This window comes from Neofelis nebulosa, chromosome 9 (assembly GCF_028018385.1).
Source record: "Neofelis nebulosa isolate mNeoNeb1 chromosome 9, mNeoNeb1.pri, whole genome shotgun sequence".
In the NCBI taxonomy this organism is placed as follows: Eukaryota; Metazoa; Chordata; class Mammalia; order Carnivora; family Felidae; genus Neofelis; species Neofelis nebulosa.
In genome coordinates this window covers 133,284,875-133,310,871 of record NC_080790.1, presented here as the reverse complement: position 1 = coordinate 133,310,871, position 25,997 = coordinate 133,284,875, and the positions used below count along the sequence as shown (strand labels likewise).

General features: G+C 42.5%; 1 protein-coding gene across 6 annotated transcripts in view; it reads left to right on the top strand.

The window, feature by feature from the left end:
• BCAS1 (brain enriched myelin associated protein 1) overlaps window positions 1-25,997 on the top strand; it is a 101,513-nt gene that overhangs the window by 40,489 nt on the left and 35,027 nt on the right. For 4 of the 6 annotated variants that reach the window (XM_058686011.1, XM_058686006.1, XM_058686007.1 and 1 more), the window contains 4 exons: window positions 15,865-16,023; window positions 17,008-17,052; window positions 19,468-19,602; window positions 24,226-24,402. In XM_058686011.1, the coding sequence (XP_058541994.1) occupies window positions 15,865-16,023; window positions 17,008-17,052; window positions 19,468-19,602; window positions 24,226-24,402 (516 nt within the window). The remainder of the gene's footprint in view (window positions 1-15,864; window positions 16,024-17,007; window positions 17,053-19,467; window positions 19,603-24,225; window positions 24,403-25,997) is intronic. The other 2 variants (XM_058686009.1, XM_058686010.1) reach the window with 1 other exon arrangement.

The window sequence follows — 25,997 nt, the reverse complement described above, 5'->3', positions numbered from 1 at the left end:
CAAGTTAGTCTCAAATTTAAAAATTTAAAACTCATCTAATTCCAAGGTTTAAGCTGTGGTTTTTTATTGTCTGGCCTACCTGTCAGCCACAAGGCCAAGCCATTCCAACAGGCAAAGAGAACTATCCACCCCAAAGACTTTGTCAGTACAGAGGGAAAATCCACCTTAAATTACATAAATTACGGAGTAAGCAGGGTTTTTAGCTCTACTAGTATAATGTTTATAAATTGCATGGATTTAGCACCACAAAACATTTGATAGGAAATGTTTTCAGCAGCAGAGGTCATGTGCAAGTGTTAGGACCTTGACTGATCCGGAAAGGAGTTCAGATTCCACCACCTATTAGCTGTGAGGTGGAGTTAATAATAATCCTTTTTAACAATCACTTTTTAAGTAATCCTTTTTAAATAATCACTTTTTAACAATTCATTATTCATAGGCTGCGTAGTAAGTATTTTGCATATCTTATCTGCTATCTGTTTTGATTCTTATAACAGTAGAACAGGGTAGATGTCTAAAAAACTTTTTTAATGTTCATTTATTTATTTTTGAGAAAGACAGAGAGAGAGCAGGGGAGGGACAGAGAGAAAGAGGGAGAGAGAGAATCCCAGGCAGGCTCCGCATTGCCGGCACAGAGCCCAACGCGCGGCTCGAACGCGCAGACTGAGAGATTGTGACTTGGGCCAAGGTCAAGAATTGAATGCTTAACCACTGAGCCCCCCAGGTGCCACCCCAAGGTAGATATTTTTATTACCATTTAACAAATGAGGAAGCTAGAGCTCAGAGAAGTGAAGTTAGTGGCAAAACCATAATCATCCACTGGCAGCCATCTGTTCCCAAAGTATGTGTCACTCAGTCATTTCAAAACCTGGTGCTTTCATTCAGAAGAGGAAGATAGTGCCTGAGGGGGTATTGTAAAGGATAGAGGATGACACGGGCAGTCAGTAGCAATGATTAAATAAAACAGTATGTTTTCTAAGTCCTCAGAAAGTTAGAAATAAAGAATTACGAAATAGTTCAAATGGTCTTCCAGTATGACGGACTTTGAGTAGTATATCATTTCAGGTACCTTCGGCTGTGAGTAAAAGAAAAGAAAAGAAAAGAAAAGAAAGAAAAGAAAAGAAAAGAAAAGAAAAGAAAAGAAAAGAAAAGAAATAGCTCGCCCAATCACTAGTGGCACAGTTAATGAGGAGAATTTATTATTTCTTGAGCATAATGAGAATTCTGGAGGTAAGGGGTTTACGTTGGTTCGACATCTCCTTAGCCCTAGCATGAGTCAGTCTCCAGCGCCTGCCATGTATGATTGGCTTGGTACACAGATTTTGTCACTTGTGGCGTCTAGATGGCCGCCAGAGGTCCAAGTAGTGGACACACACAGTCATAGTGTCCTATGAAAGGGAAGAGAAGTTTCTGAAGGTCGATGGTAGATCCAGTCACATATCTGTGTCAAGGTACAAGGCGGGGCTTGTCAAGTTTCTTCAGCAGCAAACAGACTCTTCAGCAGAGATGATCTGCCATCAATAGAAACCAGATAGATTTTCTCGATCCAACTTTATATCAGGAAATCATCGCGTGAACGGAGCCGATAGAGACTGTTCCGGTGCCTCCCGCCCTCAGGGTAATTTACTTGAATTCACTCATTGCACAACTGCCTCATTTGACCATGCCCCACAGGAAGAAATAGATTTTACACCTTGACCTGATGCACATGCTCATGAATGCAGCAAAGAATGCACAGAACAGTGCTGTTCTTACAGCATGGAACACATGCTATATTCTTTTCTTTGTATTCTTTTCTTTTTTTTTTTAATTTTTTTTAACATTTATTTATTTTTGAGACAGAGAGAGAGCATGAACAGGGGAGGGTCATAGAAAGAGGGAGACACAGAATCTGAAACAAGCTCCAGGCTCTGAGCTGTCAGCACAGAGCCCGACACGGGGCTTGAACCCATGGACCGCGAGATCATGACCTGAGCCGAAGTCAGACGCTTAACCGACTGAGCCACCCAGGCGCCCCTTGTATTCTTTTCTAATGCTCTGCTGTTTGATGGTTTTAATGCTGGTCTTGACCCACTAAGCTGTTTTCCAATCCACTAATGGTCACAATATGAAGTCCAAAAGAATTTCTTCTACCGTAATCACCCTTCAGAGACGGTGAACTTGAGGGACGTGACTGTGTCTTAGGCAGTTTGGTATTATTCTCAATGCCTGGCACCTGTTGGCATGCAGCAATGTTTGTGAGGTGAACCTAACAAGAATAAAGCTGGTGCACATCATGTCACCACTTTGCAAAGAATCTTGGAATATATTCTCATTATCAGCTCTGCCTGACACAACTTGAAAGAGGAAATGACTTCAAATGCATGCAGGATATAGATGCCTTCACTGAGATAAGCTATGTAGAATCACGTAACTGTATCATTTATTCGGTTTTTTTAAATCGGTCTTTAACATGTTATGGTGTTAATAATCATGGTTGAATATCAAGTGACTGGTGTTTTGCAATGAATTTGCAAAACAGATTTTGAGTTAGCTTTCCCCTTGGTGTCATCCAGTCTGATTCGCTCCTTCCAGCGAAGGAGCAGCAAAGGCAGCAAAAGCAGCGAAGGCAGCCAAGCAGTCCTAGTTTATTGAGCCTTTACTAACTCACAGAGAGATGAAATATCGTACAGAAGATCATCCGGGTAGAAAGGAGCAGAACTGGAATTCACCACCAGCACCCACACGTTTAGCCACTGGGCCTAGAAGTTCAAAAACAGGGAACATTGTGAACATTTTGAACGCCCTCAAAAGGGGGCTTAAAATATATTTTTAAAAATTTCTGAAGCTAATACTTTGGGACATTAGTTAATTCTAATTCTATGCAACATCAGTCCAATGAGATGTGCCTAGAAACAGGGCTCACCACCAAAGAGTTTGAGAAAATCCTATTATGGTTTGCCTCCGTCTCTGAAACCGTAAGAGATTCTTAAATACAGAGAACAAACTCCGCGTTGATGGGGGGTGGAAGAGAGGGGAAAATGGGTGTGGGCAAGGAGGAGGGCACTTGTTGGGATGAGCCCTGGGTGTTGTATGGAGGTGATGAATCACAGGAATCTACTCCAAAGCCAAGAGCACACTGTGTACGCTGTATGTTGGCCAACTTGACAATAAATTATATTAAGAAAAGGAAAAAAGAAAATACTGTTTGCCTTATCTTCTCTCCTGAAGATTCCCAATGGATATCAGCTTCCTAAAGACCTGAGAGGTCCTGCAGCAAGCAGACCTGATTCAGTTTGTTTAACTGAGAGTTTCTCCAACCTAATTGTCCATAAAACTACTAGTCCTCTAACCAGCTGGCAGAACTTTCGAGGGACTGTTCTCAGAAATGCTGAGCTAGGCATGTAGACCCAAGTTGGAAAATGGCCTCCCGTTGGAGGCCGCAAACCAGAGATAGAGTCTATGTGAATCTCACAGTGTTTTGGGTAATATTTTCATTTATTGATAATACTTCGGAATTGATCAAGTTGACAATATTTTAAAATGATAAAATTTGAACACAGATCCATGTTTCGGACCTTTCTGGGAAGTGGGAAGTTTCGTCCTGTGTTCCCAGATAGAATGTGAGTTGTGGCTGCCCCTGGGGATGGGACATTTACTCTCCAGCCCATCCAGTCCCCACCCCTCCCTTGTTCCCAACAGTGTGGTGTGGGGGTTGTCCTTTGCTAGAACACCTACGTTATTATTTTCTTGTGATAGGGCTGAGAGTAAAGTGAAATATCTCCATCACAGACCACTTTCCTTCCTTCCTAGCACTTATCACAATTTCAAGCTACTTAGGGGGGCACCTGGATGGCTCAGTCGGTTCAGCATCTGACTTCAGCTCAGGTCATGATCTCACGGTTCCTGAGTTTGAGCCCCACGTCGGGCTCTGTGCTGACAGCTCGGAGCCTGAAGGCTGCTTCCGATTCTGTCTCCATCTCTCTGCCCCTCGCCTGCTCACGCTCTCTCTGTCTCTCTCTCTCTAATATAAATAAATAAATAAGCATTAAAAACATTTTTTAAGCAAATAAAGCTACTTAGGTGACCGTCTGGTTAATAAACTCTAAATCCAGCCCGAGAGTCAATCTGTTGGCAGGTGTTGTATGATTAAAACAGGAAGCGTGAATGCTTTCATTTATTCATTCAACAAACATCCAAGTACTTTCTTTGTGTCAGGAGTGATTTTAGGGCAGATAGAATGGTGTACCTCACGACAGCTTTCATTCCAATGAAGAGAGCAAGAGCGAATAAGAAAATAAACAAGCAGATAGTTCCAAGGGTAGAAAAAGGGCTGTGAATTAAATCGGTAGCGTTTTGAGACAGAAAGTAGATTGGAGAGGTGGCTGACAATTAAACGGGTAGAGGTAGGGCCCAGGAGTTTGGTCTAATCTAGAAATTCAGGGAAAAGGATGGGACTTTTTTTTTCTCTCTTTCTGCACAAGGCCGAACCATTCTTAGGTCTACACCCCAATTTTGGCAACATGCAAAACAGTTTTCTTGTTACTGAGAAGTGTTTGTTAAGCAGATGACAAACATATTCTAGGCTGTGGGTCATTAGCGTTTAGATTTTGAAATACTTTTTTTTTTTTTTTAAGCTGGATGTTTTCCCTGTAATAAATATGAAATGCCATGATCGCTCTGGAACTTGTACATGTTGAAACTGATCGTGGAACAGAAGAATCTTCCACCAATCCCTTTTGCCCGATGTGACTTGCCCTGGGAATCCCTCCCCACCCACGCTTTGCCCACAGCAAATGTATTTTTCCATTTTATATCATACGCAGTGGCCTTTAAGCAGATGCCGAGTCGTGCGTCCTTAAGAATATCCCCAAAGCAATGACTGCTGAGGACGAAAAGAAGGAGAAGCAGGAAAAGACCATTTCATTGCTTAATTCTCTACCCACATTTCACTTGCCGTTGGAAATCAAGTTGACAAATTCACTTACCCCTCAAGTAGAGAGAAGTTCTGAGAGAGAAAATGGAAAACCCTTATTCACAGCAAGCAGGTGTGAATTGCTTTCTTTGATAGATTTCTTTCCACCCTCCGTCTCTGACCACAATATACAACCACTTTATTTAATCTTATAAATACAATATCTCTGCATCAGTCAACACGACGGATTAATGAGGCTGTACTACGTACAGGTGCTGTGTTTGGCTTTTGCTGCCGAGATACGAGATGAGTTCTTAATACCCTGAGGTTAGGTCTACAGAGTATTAAAGCAGGTGGTGATCTTACGATTTACAATAAAGAGCATCACGCTGGATAGCTGGTCCAGCCTAGCCCGATTCAATTAGTGTAAGCGGATAAAATGAACAATATTGCCTCTCTTCTCCCAAAAAAGGGGTTGGAAAATGGATAAGTGGAACGTTTTTAGATCTGTGTCATGCAGCTTAAATTCTCCTCTTCGAAAACATGCCAGAAGACAAAGAAAAGACAGCTTTCACGTTTCCATACTTTTATATTATTTTATATTGCCCTCTGACATCTTTGATAATTTCTTAATCAACTCCCCGGATCATTAGGAAGCTTGTTTCAACCACGGCACTTTAACAGTACACAATTTTAAAATCTCAAAGCAGCGTGCGTTTGGAATGAGCAGTTTGACATCTCGGAATGTATTGAGAAAATGGGCAAAATTTTATCCGCAAGACTTTTTTCTTTTTTTAATCCCAGCAACGTCTATAAGGGCAGCGTTGGGAAGGTCGAAACGATCCAGTAAAAGCGTTGTTCTGTTGATTATGGCACACCCTTGCACTGGGCATCAAAGGCCGGCATGACATAGAGATGGAATGGGCGACCTGTGAAGGGCAATGTTAAACAAGGAGAGCGGGTTTCAAAATAGGAAAAGATCCCCTTAGGGTAAAAAGCATGTGTGCCCGCCTGCCCACACATATTCATCCTTCCGAAACCCAAAGAGGGGTGTGGAATGAAAAAAACTGCACATTGTGAGTAGCAGTCTGTCGCTTTCAGTAACGGGATGATGGGTGCACTTTACATTTTTACTCCTCTCATCTACATGCACTGCCTGGTAAGGTTATACAGGACCACAGTCTAGGAAATTTCCCGATCCCCCCACTAGGGTGCGCTGTGAGGCTTGAGCCCCCCCCCCTCCCCCCCCCGGGGTTGCACCACAACCGGGAGAAAGGCTGCTGGTAGTGACAGTTTCCACTAGGTTATTTTTTCTTCACGGTAATTCCGGAACTATGCAATTCAGAGCTAGTGTGCCAATTCCTTGTTCAGAAATAACCCCCACTTATTCAATCCGCTTACAACGAGTGCGTAGTAACCTCCAGTAGGGGATGAGCAAGAGGAATTTTGCGGTATCGGATGGGCAGTCTTTGAAGCCCTTCCATGATTAGCATTCCTTAGGCGCTGTGTTCTTTCCCTATTTTTGCCAAAGCTCAAACGGTGCGAAGGCATTTCTTTACCAGCTGGTGTGAATTTGGGCAGGAATAGTGGGAAAAATAAAAATTAGCTACAATGATAAACTCTCCTTAGGTGGCTTGGAGCTTCCTAGTAACACAAAGGAAATGTATATGATATAGACGTATATAATATATGCAATATAGACGTATATAACATATGTAATATATATGTACCCCGATTGGCTTAGGAAAATTTGAAGTTCCACGAAAACGTTTTCCGTAGACTTCGGTTTTGCAGTTCCTTCCTGCTTGTTGATTCATTCGCTTTCCCTTTTAGGCAAAAGGCAAGATAAATTCTACCTTCAAGAATTAACCACATTCCATTTTTCTCCCTCCATCTGACAATGGCTCCATGCAGGTGATGGGGCTCTCAGAAGAAGACGGTCTGGAGACCATTGCTGCCTGGCACATGATGCCCTTTGTGCTGTCGGGGCATCCAAGTGGGAGAGGAAAGAGACCTTTCCCTTTTATCCTAGGCAGCATGTGGCTCAAATTTCTAACAGATGGAAAGGAATGGAGTAATGGGTTTCTGTACCATTCGGTGTTTTCCAGACAAATTTTCCTGTGTTAAACTGTACGCTAAGTGCCGATTCCAGGTACAGCATTCGAACCGAAACCAGTGACACGCCGTCAGAGGTAAAGCTAGAAGAGGGAGACATTTATCACTAATAGCTCCAGACAAGGCTTTTATGGCCTTGACCCCTCTGCCTTATGTTTTCACTTTGACGATGTAGGCCTTGCTTAAAGAGGCTGAAATCCAGCTGACAATTTACAGTTGAAGGAAGGTGCCAGAAGTTCCATATGGGTTTTATTATAGACAATCAAATTATGATAAGGCGGCATTATTTTTCAACATGACAAATTGTGATCACTTAACTAGTGTTCCTGTCTGTTTGCCCTTTGAAGGCAACAGCAAGGGGGGAACCTAGGCTTCTTCCACACGGATGAAAAAAGCTGACAGCATGAACACCTGTTTGTATGAAAGAAGTTTCCAGATATTTCCTGAGGAACGTTTGTGCTTTGGTCTAAAATGTCTGGTGCTGAGAATGATCTGGAGGCCTGATGAGAATAGCAAAGACATATTCGTAGTTAGGAGCACAGATCATTCCACAAATAACTCAATATTTGAGGCATCATCTTCCCAACTGTGTTTAGTTTCACCCTCTGAGTGTTTGGGTTTTGTTTTTTGTTTTGTTTTTTTAATTTGGTATTAGTCGTCTACGTTTTAATTTTGGTTGTTATAGGTCGTACCCGGCTCAAAATAAGAAATTGTAAGACGGTGTGCTTGTGTCCCAGTGCTACTCCTGTAGATAACTGCTGTGTGCATTTTTTTTTTTTTTAAATTTTTTTTTTTTTCAACATTTTTTATTTATTTTTTGGGACAGAGAGAGACAGAGCATGAACGGGGGAGGGGCAGAGAGAGAGGGAGACACAGAATCGGAAACAGGCTCCAGGCTCCGAGCCATCAGCCCAGAGCCTGACGCGGGGCTCGAACTCACGGACCGCGAGATCGTGACCTGGCTGAAGTCGGACGCTTAACCGACTGCGCCACCCAGGCGCCCCGCTGTGTGCATTTTTGAATGTATCCTTCCAGGGTTTCTTTGGATGTACGTAAGCAAATACAAGCGTAAATTCTTATTCCTTTTTCTTTACACAGAAAATAATGTAATACACACTCTGTTCTATTCCACGCTTTTTTTTCCCCAGTCGACACTGTATCAATATCTGTACACCCTCCCCATTTCTAACACTTGTGTAGTAATCCACTGTGTGGATGTGCGATGATCTATTTCACCAGGACGCTGGGAATGACGTTGGGCTGGTTTCCGAACATTGGCTAATTGCCTCACTGCGGTGAACGGCCTCATGCCTCTGTGTATTCACACGTGTGTGAACTGACTTTTAGAGTCAACTCTTAGAAGTGGAATTGCTAGAGAAAAGAGTCCGTTCTTTTGAAAATTATTGGTAGGGGCTCCTGAGTGACTCAGCCGGTTGAACGTCTGACTTCGGCTCAGGTCATGCTCTCATGGCTCGTGGGCTTGAGCCCCAAGTTGGGCTCTGTGCTGACAGCTCAGAGCCTGGAGCCAGCTTCGGATTCTGTGTCTCCCTCTCTCTCTGCCCTTCCCCGATTCACGCTCTGTCTCTCAAAAATGAATAAAAATTTAAAAAAATTTAAAAACATATTGATAGATAATGCCAAATTGCCCTCAATCAGGACAGAATTAATTTATATTCCAATCATCACTTACAACAGTGCCTGCTTCCCAAACCAGCCTCCCAATGGAATGTTTTCAAACATTTGGATTTTTTTTTTTTAAATCTCAATCTTTCCTTTTATGGCTTCTGGATTTTGAGTCATAGTTACAAAAGACTTCTCAACGCAAAATTATAAAATACATACTTTCTTTGGTGTTTTCTTCTAGTGTTTTTATCCATTTGGATTTTGTCCTGGTATAGGATTGAGTTAGGACACCGTGTTAATTTGTTTTCAGATGACCACCTCGTAGTCCCTCTCTCTTTTATTGAGCAATCCTTCACTTCAAAGAGATCTGAGGTGTCATTTTTATCATACGCTAAATTCTCACATATCTTTGGGTAAGTCGTGTTGCATAGCAAGGAAAAGAAATAGATGAGAGAAACTAAAATAGGAAAACCCTTGGTAGAAAGATATTTAAGTAAACACCGGAAGAAAGGGAGTTGTTTAAGGCAATGTAGAAGAGAGCCTACACGTTTTTTGCTTCTGGAATAATTTGGGCTCAGAGTCAAACTCCAGCTCTACTCTATGACCATACACAAGTTATTTATTGTTGTCATGCATCAATTTTTTCATCAGTAAAAAAAAATGTGTATAGTACATACTTCATGAAATCGTAAGAACTAAATGGGGCTTTTTAAACTAGTTTCTTAGGGCTGGACACATAAAGCTTGGTCATTTTTATTATTTCCATAGGCATTTCTTTTCCTCATTATACGTTCCTCAAAGAATTCATGGCTACAAAATATTCCATCACATGGAACGTATGTTAATTCTTACATGTAGAAATGTAGGCTAATGTAGCTTAGAGGTTAATCTCACATGTTAATGCCACATGCTAATTTATCGATCTATTCCAGAATTGTTGGACTTTTTATTGGTTCTTCATTCTTACTCTTCCAGAACTACCCTACAATGCTTTTTTAAAATTTTTAAATCTTGGAGCGCCTGGGTGGCTCAGTTGGTTAAGCATCTGACTTTGGCTCAGGTCATGATCTCACAGTTCGTGAGTTCGAGCCCCGCGTCAGGCTCTGTGCTGACAACTCAGAGACTGGAGCCTCCCTTGGATTCTGTGTGTCTGTCTCTCTCTGCCCCTCCCCCTCTCATGCACACACACACACACACACACACACACACATACACACACTCTGTCTCTCTCTCTCTCTCTCTCTCTCTCTCTCTCAAAAATAAATAAACATTAAAACAATATACTTAAATTTTTTTTATCTTGAAATTATAGATTCATATGTAGTTGTAAGAAGTAATACAAAGAAATCCCTTCATCCAGGGTCCCTCAGTGGTAACATCTTGTGAAACTATGATACAATAACACAACCAGGATATTGGCATTGATACAATCCAATGGAGAACATTCCCACCAAGACAAGGACACGTCATGTTGCCCTTTTATAGGCTCATCCCCTTCCCTACTGTATCCATCCTTCCGTTAACTTCTGGCAACCACTCATCTGCTCTCTCTTTCTATAGTTAGGTCATTTCTAGAATGGTATGTGTACTCTTGGGACAGGCAGGATCCTCTGAAGACTCATCAAGGTCACGGACGCTCTTAATTGATACTGTTCCTCTCCTTCCTTTTTTATTGCTGAATACCCTTCCATGCTACAGATAGACCACATTGTCTTTAACGGTTCATTCATTGAAACACATCTGGTTGTTTCCAGTTTGGGGCTATTCCAAACTAAGTTGCTATAAACTTTCCTGTGGAGGCAAGTGTGAATATATGTCTTCATATATTTTTTGTGAATATATGTCTTCATTTTACTGGTGAGAAAAAACCCAGGAGTACAGTTGTTAGGTTGTATGTAGCTGTGCATTGAGTAAGAAACTGCTAAACCCTTTTCCAGACAGGCTGTATCATTTTATGTGCCCACCAGCAAGCAATGTGTGTGCGATCTAGTTTTTCTGCCTCCTTGTAAGCATTTTTCTTTTTTGTTTTTTGGTTTTTTTTGGGGGGGGGGGTCAGTGACTGCTGGTATTTCCAGGTTGCTGGCTCCATTTCCGGGTCTAGAATCTATGAGGCAAAAAGAAATCCCAGGAACTCCCCACCATATGGTTCCTCCAGTCTGTAGCTGGTCTACCTGCCCCTGTCCACCTGGCAGAGAGAAAGCAGGGATTGGTTTTTCCATTTTGCTTACTGGGAGGATAAGGAAACATTCGTATTCTCCATCTTTCTGGAAGCAGAGTTATGTTTGTTTTAAAAGCCAGGCTAAGAAGAAAAAATTATTTCAAGAGAAGGGCTCAAGTTCAAGCCGAGGATTTCAGTTTGAAAGGCCATAAAGCTGTCACTGGGGAAGAGCCCCTGGCAGACAAACCATCTCCTCGCACTGAGCAGGAGGGTCTACGGGGTCTCATCTCTCAGCTGCTGTCCAAGACTTGAGACACTGCTGCCCCCGGGGAAATCAGGGAGGCGGAGGGAAGCATCTTCAGAGATGTCTGGAGAAGACGCCATGGGGCCGAGGACAAAGCTGGAGGACTCCCGGAGTCCGTCCCTGGAGTTCTGTTGAGCCGTGTCTCCTCCATTCAGACTGTTCTGTCCTGGGCAAGGAGGTACAAATGGCTACCTGCTGCCTTCCTCAGAGGGTAGCCATCATGGCGGGCTTTCCCTGATGACCACCTCGACCCATGAGCACCACTTGACCTTCTACCAATCCGCTTCCCCTTCATTGACTTCACTGTGTTCCGTTTTATTTCCAGGGAGTTCAGTAAGTGTTCCCTGTGTGTCTAGCCCTGGAGAAGAATCATTGCCTCTTCCTCCCTGCAGGAAGAGCCCATCTGGGAGCTGGCAGACCCTTCTAGATGCAGACTCTTTCACTCACTGTGAGGGTCACTGGGAGCCCATGGGCTGTGGGGCCAGAGGGGCTCAGAGCAGCTGACCTAACCTGGAGGTCAGCACCCCCCACCCCCGGCAGAATCGATGCCTCCCCCACCCCCACACATAACCTTCTTGGAGGATTTCACCCAGTGACTAATTCACCCTCTTTTCTTTCATCTTCTTCGTGTTTTCTCTTGCAGGCTTCACTTCCTGAGTCATGAAGTTCACTTATCGGTCCCTCTGTATTTTTGTTGGGTTTTGCTTTGCCTCCCTGCTGGAATGTCAGCTGTCTGAGAACACGGCTGTGTGTGTCTCCCTCACGGCTGTATGCCCAGCGAATGTGTCCATTTGAGGCACCTGGTAGATGTTCAATAAATAGTTTCCTTCCTAACTCTGATGCTGTCATAGATCCCAAACCTTGCAGTGATTCAAAAGTCCAGTCCCATATCCCCAAAGGCAAGGGAATTAAAAGCAAAAGTGAATTACTGGGACCTTACGAAGATAAAAAGCTTCTGCACAGCAAAGGAAACAACCAACAAAACTAAAAGGCAACCAACGGAATGGGAAAAGATATTTGCAAATGACATATCGGACAAAGGGCTAGTATCCAAAATCTATAAAGAGCTCACCAAACTCCACACCCGAAAAACAAATAACCCAGTGAAGAAATGGGCAGAAAACATGAATAGACACTTCTCTAAAGAAGACATCCGGATGGCCAACAGGCACATGAAAAGATGTTCAACGTCGCTCCTCATCAGGGAAATACAAATCAAAACCACACTCAGATATCACCTCACGCCAGTCAGAGTGGCCAAAATGAACAAATCAGGAGACTATAGATGCTGGAGAGGATGTGGAGAAACGGGAACCCTCTTGCACTGTTGGTGGGAATGCAAACTGGTGCAGCTGCTCTGGAAAGCAGTGTGGAGGTGCCTCAGAAAATTAAAAATAGACCTACCCTATGACCCAGCAATAGCACTGCTAGGAATTGACCCAAGGGATACAGGAGTACTGATGCATAGGGGCACTTGTACCCCAATGTTTATAGCAGCACTCTCAACAATAGCCAAACTATGGAAAGAGCCTAAATGTCCATCAACTGATGAATGGATAAAGAAATTGTGGTTTATATACACAATGGAGTACTACGTGGCAATGAGAAAGAACGAAATATGGCCTTTGTAGCAACGTGGATGGAACTGGAGAGTGTGATGCTAAGTGAAATAAGCCATAGAGAGAAAGACAGATACCATATGGTTTCACTCTTATGTGGATCCTGAGAAACTTAACAGAAACCCATGGGGGAGGGGAAGGAAAAAAAAAAAAGAGGTTAGAGTGGGAGAGAGCCAAAGCATAAGAGACTGTTAAAAACTGAGAACAAACTGAAGGTTGATGGGGGGTGGTAGGGAGGGGAGGGTGGGTGATGGGTATTGAGGAGGGCACCTTTTGGGATGAGCACTGGGTGTTGTATGGAAACCAATTTGACAATAAATTTCATATATTAAAAACAAAACAAAACAAAAAACAAAAACAAAAGTCCAGTCCCATTCGGGAACTCTAATCTCATATCCATTTTCTTTTCTGGAGCCAAGCTCTGATGCCACCTTGGACTTGTAATCTGGAAGGAATAGGATTTTCTCTCTTACTTCTCTGTCCTCAGGTGTGTGAGTTCAGGGAGGAAGGACTGAGAGAAAAGGGCTCTGGTCTTTTTGCCTTGCTGGTGCCATTGTCCTTTCTTGACTGTGCTCATTTTTTCTGGTTTAGGCAACTATAGATCTGGTGGAGTGGGGAGTGTCTGGACTGCCAGCTCCAGAGCCCATGCTAACCCTCCGTGGTCTCTCTGAAGCTTGGGCACAGTCCAAGTTCCCCCACGTAGCACATGAGTGAACGGAGATAACTCTGTCCTAGGCAACACCGTAAGTCAGACCCAGTGGGACACCTCTCAATTAGATTTATTCCTTGTACCACTTTCAAAATGGCTCATCGCCCAAAACACCTGTTGGATTATTGGTATAATATTCTTTGTTTCAAGTTTTATTTAAAATTTTCTCTTTATTCTTCTGCACGTCGCTGTCCAGTTTTCCCAGCACGCTTTGCTGAACAGACCATCTTTTTTCCCATCGGATACTCTTTCCTGCTTTGCCGAAGATTAGTTGGTCGTGTATTTGTGGGTCCATTTCTGGGTTCTCTATCCTGTTCCATTGATCTATGTGTGTGTGTTTGTGCCAGTACCGTCCTGTCTTGATGATTACAGCTTTGTAATACAGCTTGAAGCCCAGAATTGTGATGCCACCAGCTTTGGTTTTCTTCGTCAACATGACTTTGGTTATTTGGGGTCTTTTCCGGTTCATACAAATTTTAGGATTGTTTGTTCTAGCTCTGTGAAGAATGCTGGTGTTATTTCGAGAGGAACTATGAATGGATAAAGAAGATGTGGTATATATGTACAATGGAGTATTAATCGGCAATCAAAAAGAATGAAATCTTGCCATTTGCAAGGACGTGGATGGAGCTAGAGGGTATTACGCTAAGCGAAATTAGTCAGAGAAAGACAAATACCATATGATTTCGCTCGTCTGTGGAATTTAAGAAACACAGCGGATGCACATAACAGAAGGGAAGGAAAAATAAGATAAAAACAGTGAGGGAGGAAGACCATCAGAGACTCTCAAATACAGAGAACAAACTGGGGATTGCTGGAGGGGAGGTGGGGGGTGGGCTAAATGCGGGATGGGCATTAAGGAGGGTGCTTGTCGGGATGAGCACTGGGTGTTGTTTGTAAGTGACCGGATTCTACTCCTGAAACCAAGACTACACTGCATGTTAACTAACTTTTTTTTTTTTTAATCTCTTTTCACTCAGCTTCACCTAAGCAAAAATATCCACAGTACCAAAGTTCTGGTGCCAGGAATAACATTTTTTTAAAGCACACCAAAACAATAACTTTCTGTGTGCGCGTGAGTAGCACCTAACATGAAATCCCCGTACCTGTAGGTATCTTACCACTCATCTGCTATAAACAACATTTTCAACCATCCTTCCTAACAAGTGAATAAATAATGTTGGTATCACTACATTATACCTTAGAATAAAAAAAATCCAACTCACGTGAAACTTTTTTTTTTTTTCAAAAGAGCCTCTCTTCCAAAGCAAAACAGTTTTTGCCTGGAATTAACTAGAAAACCCAACAAGCTTGTCAAGGCCACAGCTTTTATCTGCTTTCAGTTTTACAAAGTTCTAGTTCTTTATGAGACATTTCACGAGAAGCACCTCTCCATTTAGAAAGAGTGCCGGGGCTGAGCCAAACCTTGCAGGATACGTGTGTTATTATTACCTTTTAAAATATTCATCAAAATGTATTTTTGTATTTTTATAGCCGTCCCACAAAAGCCCCATTTTTAATGCAGGCTACTCTGGCCTGGCCTCTGGCATTAGGCTAATCTTATGTACATAACCTGCGTCCAAAGTGAGTGCAGAGGAGAACGGGGCACAGAAACTCAGAGAAGGAAACAGATGTCGTGGCCGGCAAGACCCAGAGAGATGTCAGTGGTGGGGGGAGGGGGAGGGAAACTCGAGATCAAGCCTGAAGAATGAATGGGTTTGAAGTAACCTGACTTAGGCTAGGGTCACGGCTGTAGAGATGGGGAAAGGAGGACAGGGGTAAGGGCCTCTGGGTGGTTCAGTCGGATGAACATCCAACTCTTGATTTCAGCTCAGGTCACGATCTCATGGTTCGTGAGTTCGATCCCCACATTGGGCTCCGTGCTGAATGTGCAAGGCCTGCTTGGGATTCTCTCTCCCTCTCTCCTTCTCTCTCTCTCTCTGACCCTCTCCCGCTCAATCTCTCTCTCTTTCAAAATAAATAAACTTTAAAAAAATAAAACAACGGTACTTTTAAAAAGCTGATATGATTCTTACTGTGGAGATTGTGGGAAGTCAAATGGAGGCGTCTCTGGGGCTAACGTTACGGATCGTTAGACTAGGTGACCACGGAGTTGGGAAATATTGGCATCATACACAGCCTCTTTGTAGAATTGGGAGAAAAGAGGTTTTGTTCGGGGATGCAACGTGCCCTGCTGTGTTTGTTCCCCTCTGGCTCCAAACAATGTCCCTCCAACTGACTGCAAATGCTGAATATGTTAGAAAGCAGAGGAGGGGAAGGAAGAGTGATTCTCATAAGCTCCCGATTGTTCTGCATCCCCGTGGGCAGAAGAAGTATGGCTGGAATTAGGGGGTAAGGGAGAGAGGGGTGTGAAGCAAAAATATTGCTGTGAGAGTCCACATTCAACAAGTGGAAACTGTGACGACTCTGTTTGACACCTAGGACATAGTTGACAGCAAGGGGAAGGAAGGACAAGAGATCCCGACTGTGAGGTGCTCTGCCCCTGGGGACCCAGAGGAACTGGACGTTGCAAAGGAGGACCCCCAGGCAACAGATACAACAGAGAATCGTAATTCCATCATGAGCTTCTTTAAAACTCTGGTAAGTGTTTTCCTCCCCCTCTTTCCTCAATCCCATTGCTCAAAAGTTTGGTTAATTCTAAGAATAACATGTACTTGGATGTCATTGTATTGAATGGGGTACCATGATGGTGCAGCTGGAACACTGGAGAATGGGGACAAGAGGTGCCTTGCAAGGGGATCATGTCACATCAGAGCTGAGGACCACGATATGAACGTTGGGTGCCCAAACTGTGTGACTTGAGCTGTGTTGTCATGGAACTCTACAGTAGTTTCAAGTCTTACGGTCATTGATCATAAACATAGTTGGAAAATAGCTCCTTGAGTTGTGAACCTATCAACGTAGTTTTGCCGCCCAAATGGCAGATAAAACTGTAGAAATAATTCCCTATCTTGTTACCTCTAAATCTACTTTAACTGCATAGAGGCAAGGACCCGTGTCTTGTATTGCTTGCTTATCTCTGATTCCTCAAGGAAGCCACAGACAGTCACATGTCAGACATGCAAAAGAGGGCTGAATGAATGAATGAATGATCAAACAGACAGCTGCAGGTGTGTTCGAGTTATTTCCAAAGTCCGAGACTAACTTCAAAAGGTAAAACAAGTCAACAGAACGTGCCACAAACACCAAAGGGTTGTGCATTTCTTTGGATTGGTGGTAGAATTCATGGAAAATCCGTGGCCTTCCAGGAGGCAGTTTTGAATGTGGCCAAGCCCTTAGTGAATGTGTAAGATCTGATACATTTCATGATAAAATATTAATGTATTTTAGCTTTTCTATACCTAGAAATTATCCAGAAGTCCGTGGTTTTCTACTGAACTTGGTAGAACTCCTTTCTACTGGAAAGGACTTCTCATTACATTCTTTACCAGCAGAGTGAATTTTACCACCACTCCCCAGAAAAAAAAACAAAGACCAAAAAAAAAAAATGTATCTATGAAATCAAATCACCTTACCTAATGAGCTAGCTATGAGTTTTAATATTTGGTTTTCTTACATTTTAAGGTTTCACCTAACAAAGCTGAAACAAAAAAAGATCTGGAAGATACGGTAGGTAGTTTGAAGGGTGTTCGTGCTTGGGTTTGTGTGTAGAGTTGGGTCTGGGTTTGTGTCTGCTGTTTCGCATCCTGAGTTTTGCGCGTGTGCATGTGTGTGTAGGCACGTGTATACTTGCCTATATATTTAGTAATGGAAAAGTGCTGTTAGACTGTCTTTAAACCATTTCATTCATGTCAACGATATTTTAATGAAAATTTTAGTGGAAAGCTTGAAATATATGCTAACTCTGGATATATAATGTCACAATAACCAGCTTCTTATATAGAGTAAGAACCGAATACCAGTGACTATATATCATGCTAGTCTTGTTAGCTGTGTATAGAGAGACCCAAGGAATATAGGAATAGGGTACAGAGCATGGAGTAGCCACTGGAAACGAGGAAGAAATGAGACTCAGTTGGAAGTAGAAGGAAGCTGCCATATTTCCGTTTTCTAAAAAATACATTCTGTGTCTTTCGTGCAATTTGAAAAGAATAAATCACCACAAAGGCAGTGGTTTGGTGAAATGAAATAGTCACCATTGGACTCTTGCCAAAAGAAGGAATGTTGAGAGTTAGAATGCCCTAGAGAGACCGAGGTTTTTCCTGTCTTCCTAGAGATTCAACCAATTCCCCTCAAAATAAATTTTGTTTGGATCAACTACTTTCTAGAGATGTTTTCCTTTACACTTGACAGAACGGATTATCCCTAATGGAACACATGGTTTAACTTTCACGGGAATCGGGAGGAAAGTTTAACTTGGTGACAGATGAGTGTCTTGGGTCCTCCTTTTGATAACGGCTTTGAAAGACACTGGGACCAAATAAATGGCGTGGCCAGCCCGATAACATCTGTTACCAATTTTCGAAGGGGCCAGGTTGTGAAAAGGATCCTGGAATTTATCTCAAGACCTGCGTTTGAGCTCCGGTCCTGCTATGCGGTAGCTGTATGATGTGATCCTAACCTATGTGAATCCAAATTTCAACGTCTGTCAAATCAGGACAACAAAAATTCCATCTCCCCCCATCCCCTGGCATTGAATGAAAATATGACAATGCCTGGTAAACCACGGAATTCTATTCAAATGCAGGTGATCACGATTTCCATAATTGCTGCAGGACGTATTGAACCACCACTATTACATTTGTATTGTATTGATTGGTCCTTCCAGAATGTTCTTCTTATGTTAGAAAAAAAAATATATATATATATATGAGGCATCTACATGCATTTCCTTTAAAATTAGTCGTTTGCTGCAAGTCAGCTAGGGTCAAGTTCAATGAATAGTTGCGTCCAAATGTTTCTCTTTTGATTCCGTGTCTTGCATTGTTTAAAGTCACATAGTCAGCACAATAGGCTAAAAACAGTGGGGTATGTGGGCGAATTGTGTGGCTTCTCAAGTGACCTGATGGCGCTAATTCTCTTCCGCTGCTCATACAACAAGACTCTTCCCACCCCAGAATGGGTCCCAACTGCACGTACATAGCTGATAAAATCTCACTACCCTGCCCAGAGAGGTCAAGGTCACTGCTAGTAGAACTGAGTCTCAAAAGAGAGTTTGGTGAATGTAGGTTGTCTATGATACAAACAGATCCCTTTATACAAACCTGCCTTTTTAACATCCTTTCTACTGAAGTTCTTGGATCCTTGCATTTGAAACATCTACACCATTTGTCCATCTTCCCATCTGGCCCAGACGGTTTTTAGCACACTACACGCCCCACACAAAATCCCCCGCCATTTGTAACTCGAGTCAACAATTCTGAATGGTTGTCGCTGGGTTATTTCAGTTCCAATCTCCCCCCACCCCACCCCCACTCTGGCTCTGTGGACTGGCACACAGTAGACACTTTTTTTGCCAGAGAGATCTGCTCGTCTAGAAGTCAGCTGAAATTTTTATGGATGATACTGCTTCCCTGAGGTTTCTAATACTGAATAAAAGATCGTTTGGAGAAAGGAAGCCACTCAAGGCAGTGTTTGCCTTGGCTCCAGGATGCAAAAATAAATTGCGTGTCTTCAGGTATTTTTTTCCTTCCCATGTGACAATAGCATTTAAATATTTAGTGCTGTCAAGTAGGGGCTGTGTATCTTCTTTAAATCTGAATATTTTATATCATATAGATGGAGCTTAAATGTCCGGTCCTTGTCTTTAGCAAGTCGTGTTAATCTGGGTCATTTAAGTAGGTCGCCCTGATGAAAACTAAGGTGTGCTTGAAATGGACTGTGAATATACTGTGCAGCACATTGTCTCTGAGCGTTTAAGAGAAGAGAGTCATTCACGTGATGTGAATGTTGTGGTTTGGGGATGGGGGGTGCTGTCTCGGCAGTTAATTGTCAAAGCGTTTCAATGCACTTAAAAACAATGGGGGAAAAAATGGATTTTGTCTAAAAACAAAGTTCTAAGCTGTGACCGCTGTTGCCCAAAAGGCATCCAAAACAGAAAGTGTCTGTGATGGACAAGCTGGGCAGAAGATCTGTGAGATCCAAGCTAAAGCCACCAAGAAAAAGCCCCTGCATAGCCCCAGGCTAGGATTCGCCTTTAGGAAATTCTTTAGGCATAAGGTCTGTATCTTGTTAAATGACAAAGAAAAAAAAAAAAAAAAAAGAACCCTGGTCTTCACCACATGGTACAGGTGGCTGTCCCATGTCCTATGTCCCCTCAGCCCTGCTTCAGGGAAGACAGCCTTGTATGATTGGGATCATTAGAGGGCATTAAAGATTTTGCGAATCAAATTTCAATGATTATTTTAAATCTCCATAATTATAAATAAACATCTGGCTCGTTTCTTCCTAGTGTGGACCAGGGTTCTGGAATGATCCTTCTAACTCCGTGTTTCCCAAACGTCGGAAGTATGCAAACCATCGTAATCATTTTTGTCAGATTTAGCACGGTTCAGTTGATCTTTTTTCTTAAAATGGACTCAATTCCTATTTAAAGGTATCTTTAAAGAAAACTTTTATTACATCATACATGGAAAACTGGAGTCATTTTTCACAAAGAGGTAACCATTAATATGGCTAATTAAAAAATAATGACCTTCTAGCTACCTTGTTTGTGTTAAGCTCTGAATCCAATGCCTTTCTAGCTCCATTAAAATGCAATTTGCCAGCAATAGAAAAATGTTAAAGATATACCGGCACCAGACTGAGCTTTTCCCCGAATGTTCTCAGGAAGATTAAATGCGAGTTGAAAAAAGAAAAGTATTTTTGCCATTTTCATGTTATTAACCGTTACATGTCTGCACAATCTAAAATTATCTGTGATGCCACCAATGGTATGCTTCCTACGCTTTGGGAAATACTCTTCTAACCTCAAGAAAATAACGTTATCTTTCTGTGGCCTGTTCCCTCCATTTTCAGTATTAACCAAGCTCATCCTGAGCCCAAATAAAAGCCCAGACAGAACGAAACAATGAATGAAGGCAGAGCAATTTCTATCTCCATGTCCTTGGAAAGTGAGGACAACATAGAATTAGTTGTGAAGATTTCACTCTCAATTTCTAGGAAGAGACCAGTGTTCGTCTGAAACCACCAGTTAAGATCCCTGAATTGGGCCAGCATGCTTGGACATTGTTTATTTTATTTATTTATTTATTTATTTATCTATCTATCTATCTATCTATCTATCTATTTTATTTTATTTTTTTAATATAATTTACTGTCAAATTGGTCTCCATACAACACCCAGTGCTCATCCCAACAAGTGCCCTCCTCCCTGCCCATCACCCACTTTCCCATCTCCCCCACCCCCCATCTACCCTTAGTTTGTTCTCAGTCCTCAAGACTCTCTTATGGTTTGCCTCCCTCCCTCTCTGTAACTTCTTTCCCCCCCCTTCCCCTCCCCCATGGTCTTCTGTTATGTTTCTCAAGATCCACACAGGAGTGAAAACATATGGTCTCTGTCTTTCTCTGCCTGACTCATTTCACTCAACATAATACCCTCCAGTCCCATCCACGTTGCTGCCAATGGCGGGATCTCATTCTTTCTCATTGCCAAGTAGTATTCCATTGTATATATAAACCACATCTTCTTTATCCATTCGTTGGACATGTGTTTAAAACATCAACCATTCTCCACTAGGTTGAATGAACTTGTTAAAAAAAACTTCCCCAGCTGGATGTTAGAGTCCCAGGACGGTGTATGCAAAGAAAGGCTCCATAGAAAGATCTCCTGGCTGCATCTGTTTTTGCATAAGCAAACCGTGTTATGAAGCCACGCTTTAATTTCCGTACAGGCTTATTTTGTTTTGTAAAGACAGAGAGGGTGGAGTGATAGAAATTACGGGGCGGGGGGCGGGGGGGGGGGGAGGGTGGAGATTAAAAAGTGGTGCTACTCTATGTGAGAGACAATTTGGTAATTGCTAGCGAAATGTGTCATAGACCTTACGCAAAGCAATCCAGCTGAATTCCCACCCGGAGCTTCTGCGAGGAGGGGGCCCTGAAAGTTTACAAAACGTATGACTTTCCCCCTCATGTCTGCATTTCATTAGGAAACTCATTTCATGCACAGCAAAGTTTCATGTCTCCAGAATCTCTTTCCTCCACACAAAGGGGACCACCCGAGTTCAGTATTCCTAAGGTTTCTCCCCCGATCATTGGTCTCACATCCTGCCACTGCCTTGCATTTCGGGCAAAGATAGGATTTGGAAAATATTGGCAAGAAGAGGTGCCCCTCCCTGGGATTCTGTAATGCCAACACAAGGACTGTAAGATTTTGCCTTGAGTTACGTTCAGTCTATTTTTTGTGTAAAAGTAAAGGAGACAACTCTCAAATGTTCTCAATTCTCATTTTTGCAGGAGTTTGGTAGAACTTACTGGCTTTCACCTCCTTTTTCTTCGTTTGTCATCCAAACAGAGAGAGAAATAGGGCCATTAAGACCAACCAGCCAGATTGTGGCATGATTATAGGAGCTGTGCCACTCACCCTCAATTTCATTGGAACCCAGGACAGAAAAGAGGAAATCCAAGCAAATTCAGGGATTAAACATCGTCTTCTGGTTTTGCTATTAAAAAAAAAAAAAATGCAGTGGTTACCAGTCGTGATCAACTCCTAGACTCATTTCTCTGTATCTCAATTTTTCTTTCTATAAGAAGAATTTTCTTAAAAAATTTTTTTTATTGGCTTAAAAAAGTAGGGAGGCCAGGAGTTAATAAGTGAAATAAGCTTATTGTTATAAATAATAAGAGCGTCAGCTTTGCTTTGCTGAATCAGGATCTTTTTCTCTTGGCTTCGTCACATGCTATGCTTCGGAATCAAACTTTTTCACATGTTCTTCTAACGTTGAACATGACAACATGCACACAAAGCAAGGCATTGTTTTAGGACTTTTTTTGCCATGCCCAGGAATGCTCCTCTCCCCACTCAGGTTTTCCTGATGTCCGCCCTCTCTGCAGGGCAGCTAAAATTTTAGTAGCTGGCTCATTTAATTCATAAGCTCTGCCATACGGTCATTGTTTTCCACTTCAGTGTAATGTTTATATCTTACTAACCCCTCTCCTCTCCCACACCCAGATGTGAAGACATATTAGGGAAGAAGGTAAGGTCATCCGAAATGCAATCTCCAAATCTAATGTTAGAATTTCATACGTGGGGTTGCCAGATAACCTACAGATACTCCGCCAAATTCAAATTTCAGATAAACAGCAAATAATTTTTTAGTATAAAGATAAATATGTCCCGGGGACCTATGTTCTGATGGCTCAGAATTTTTCTTTGTTGATCTGAAATGCAAATGGACGGGGTATCTTATATTCTCATTACTGAGAGTGTTTGCTGTATTTGGCATATCTGAATCCATCCAGGAGATTGACTCCAAAAAACACAGAGTTTTTATAATCTCTTCCATAATGCAGACAGAGTATTAATTCAGTTTATGCTGGCAGAACGCCATCTGGGGCACTTCGTTGGGAAGTGAGGAGATGGGTGGGCAAGGAGAAAAGACTACTGGTAGCCTATGACCCCATAGCCCAGTAAGGAGGGGCAGGGTGGGTAGAAACACAACGTAACAGGATCCCGTGTAGACGTTGCTCTCCAGTCCTTTCTAGACAATTATTTAGCTATTTATTTAATGCCTATCTTATGCCAGACACTGGACCTGATGGGAGCTAGGGATATAATGCTGACCAAAGCAATGGCTCTTACCCTCAGAGCTCATGGTCTGGCCAGGGAGGTGCCTATTCAACGAACAATTACACAAATATACTACAGTTATATTATTCTATATATAATAGAGTTATCCTCTTGCGATGTTTTTTTCAAGGGTCTCTGGGTACTTTCCCAATGTAAAGAGAAGAGGAGTACCCATCAGTTTCCCAATGAAACTGATGGGTGTAGATGTGTTTCTCAATTTTTTTGTCATTCTCACCTTCTGGCCATGAAGGTTTTTTTTAGACATTTTCTCCCTGGCTGCATACGATAGCACAGGGAGTGGGGAGACCTTAGTTCATTAGAGGCAGGGTATTATAGGGGAGCTGGTAAGAGTTTGGGTGTGGGTATCAGACTCCCTGGATTTTGCTGTCAACTCTGCCCCCTTATTAGTGTAGTCGTAGGGAAGTTTTTGTTTTTTTTTTTAACAACCTGGGACCAACATTTCCTTCACTGTAAAATGAACATAGTAATTAGTTCCTTCCTCGTAGAGCTATTGTTAGTACATTCAATCCCTTAGAGCAGTGCCTGGCACAGGTACCTTTTCTTAAAAGTTATAAGTTTTATTAAAAGCTGCAAGTTGGAGATTATGTCCCTTATGCCTATACCTTCTTTATGTCCCTTATACCTCCTTTAATGTCTAATCTGGACTAGTGAAATAATATACGTTTATAATAGGAACGCGGATGTATTGGAGGTGCCTCTTCAAGATGTTTTTACTGGTGGGAACATGATCAAAACCACTTGAAGGGCACTCGATATGAACTAACAACATTCTAACAGCAAAGTGCCTCCTACGAGCACCCTGATCCCTACTGACTTACAAGAACATAATATCGTTTTTTGCAAAAGGAAAATAACTTGACTTTTTCCAAAATTTTAACACAAATCCACATTCACATAGAATATTTGCAAGTACAGAAAATTGTGAAAAAGAAAACTAACATGCATAACCCCAGCCTGTATTTATAAAAAAAGAACCCTTTCGCTTTTGGAATCCTGACATCACTTTAATTTTTACTTCTTTTTTTACTCTATAGGGTGCTGAAAAGCCACCTGTCCCGTCACCTGACGTCCAGTCAGACAAAGCTAACTTTATATCCCAGGAGACCAGAGGGACGGCCAAGAATCCTACATCCTCCGAAACAGCGAAGGAAGCCCCCAAGGAAAAGGGGGCACCCACCTCTCTGCCTCTGAGCAAACTGTTCTGGAAAAAGGTAAGTTCTATTTTCAAGACTTGGGGAGACTTTGGGGCTAGGAAGACTTGGGAAACTATTTCAACTGGGCCAATTCATGTGCTCACAAAGCACGCAGTTTATTTTTCTTCTCCCAAATAACTCAACTAGCCATTGAGTTGAAGACTTGTAATTTACTCCTGGGAAGAATGAAATGCCTATCGTGTCATGTGCATATGTTTCACGGGAAAGGAAAGGAAATAAACAAGCAGATTTTTTCATTCTTGGAGTTATTCCGGCTCATGACAGACAGTTGTGGTATTTCGTGACTTCATTTTCTTACTAAAATGGCTTAGTAGTCTGGCTTCTTCCTGGATTCCTCCGAGCACTCTCACTCCCGCGAGCTGAACCACCTCTGGGCTCCCTCCCTCTTTCCCCTGCAAGATATAATCTGTCATTAGGAACCACTAAGGCTCACTCTCCTTTTAGAAAACCAAGGTGTCCACCATTCTCCACCAGGGCAGGGCACACAGCGTGCTCTGTGATAAGGGCATTCACACCACCGTCCGATCTTTTTCCCTCTAGAATTAAAGTGGCGTGCAAGGGAGTGTGGTGGGTGGGGCTGAGTCAGTCTGAGAGCTATTCCTTGATCATCATTGTTGAGCAAACCCCAGCTGCCACACATGTTCAGAACTCTTGCCTCTTTTAAATGTGGCCAAAGGATGAGCAAGAAGCCGTGGGTGAGACAGTGGAATATAATTCATAGAGCTGAAAGAGATCTAATTAGTAATTTCATCAAAACATCCATGCAAAACGTGCAAAACTTGGCACGCAATACAAGGCAGGTGATTAATACAGATGCCCCTGTGGTGTTCGTTGTATTCTTTGGTCCAGAATCCAGCTGGATTTCTGGAACTCTTCCCTGTTTGTTTTCTGTTGCACAGATATCTTTCTTCTGGGTCCTGCCCAAAACACAAACTCTAATACTTAATGAAAACTTTGGGTGATGTCATTTGGCATCCTGTTCTGGTCTCCTTCCTTCCCAACCGCCAATTACTTACTTTTAAAAAAGCTTTTATCACCAATACAAGGCAGGGAACAGTTCCCGAGTGAATCAGATGTGCAGTTTGGTGGCCAGGAAGATGACTTAGGCAACCCGTACTCAAACATTTTTATTTAAACAATTATACATATTTAAAGTGCATTAGAAAAACTGAGCCAGCACATTAAACTCAAGATTTAATATATATGTTGTTCAAGGTGAGACTACAGATGTTTAGCTTAAGAAGCAATCCTATTAAAAAGGAACTGTTACCTGATCACAAATTTGGATCCTTCAAGGAGCGACACTGAGACAGAATTGATGTGCAGTAGATTTATTGGAGGCAAGCAGCATGAAGGATAAAGGACAGGGGATAGGAGTAGGTAGAGAGAGACTTCACACCATAGTGAGGGTCTGACACAGGAGAAGAGAGACAGGGAAGGAAGGCGGAGAAGGTCAGAAAAGCCATGGACTCAGGGTGGCGCTGAGCCAACGGGAAATCCCAGAGCAGAGCTTGCCCACGAGGAGTCGTATGTTGAGCAAGAATGGCCCAGTACCCTGCCGTGCTCAGTCATTGCCTGGGAGCGTGGCCTCA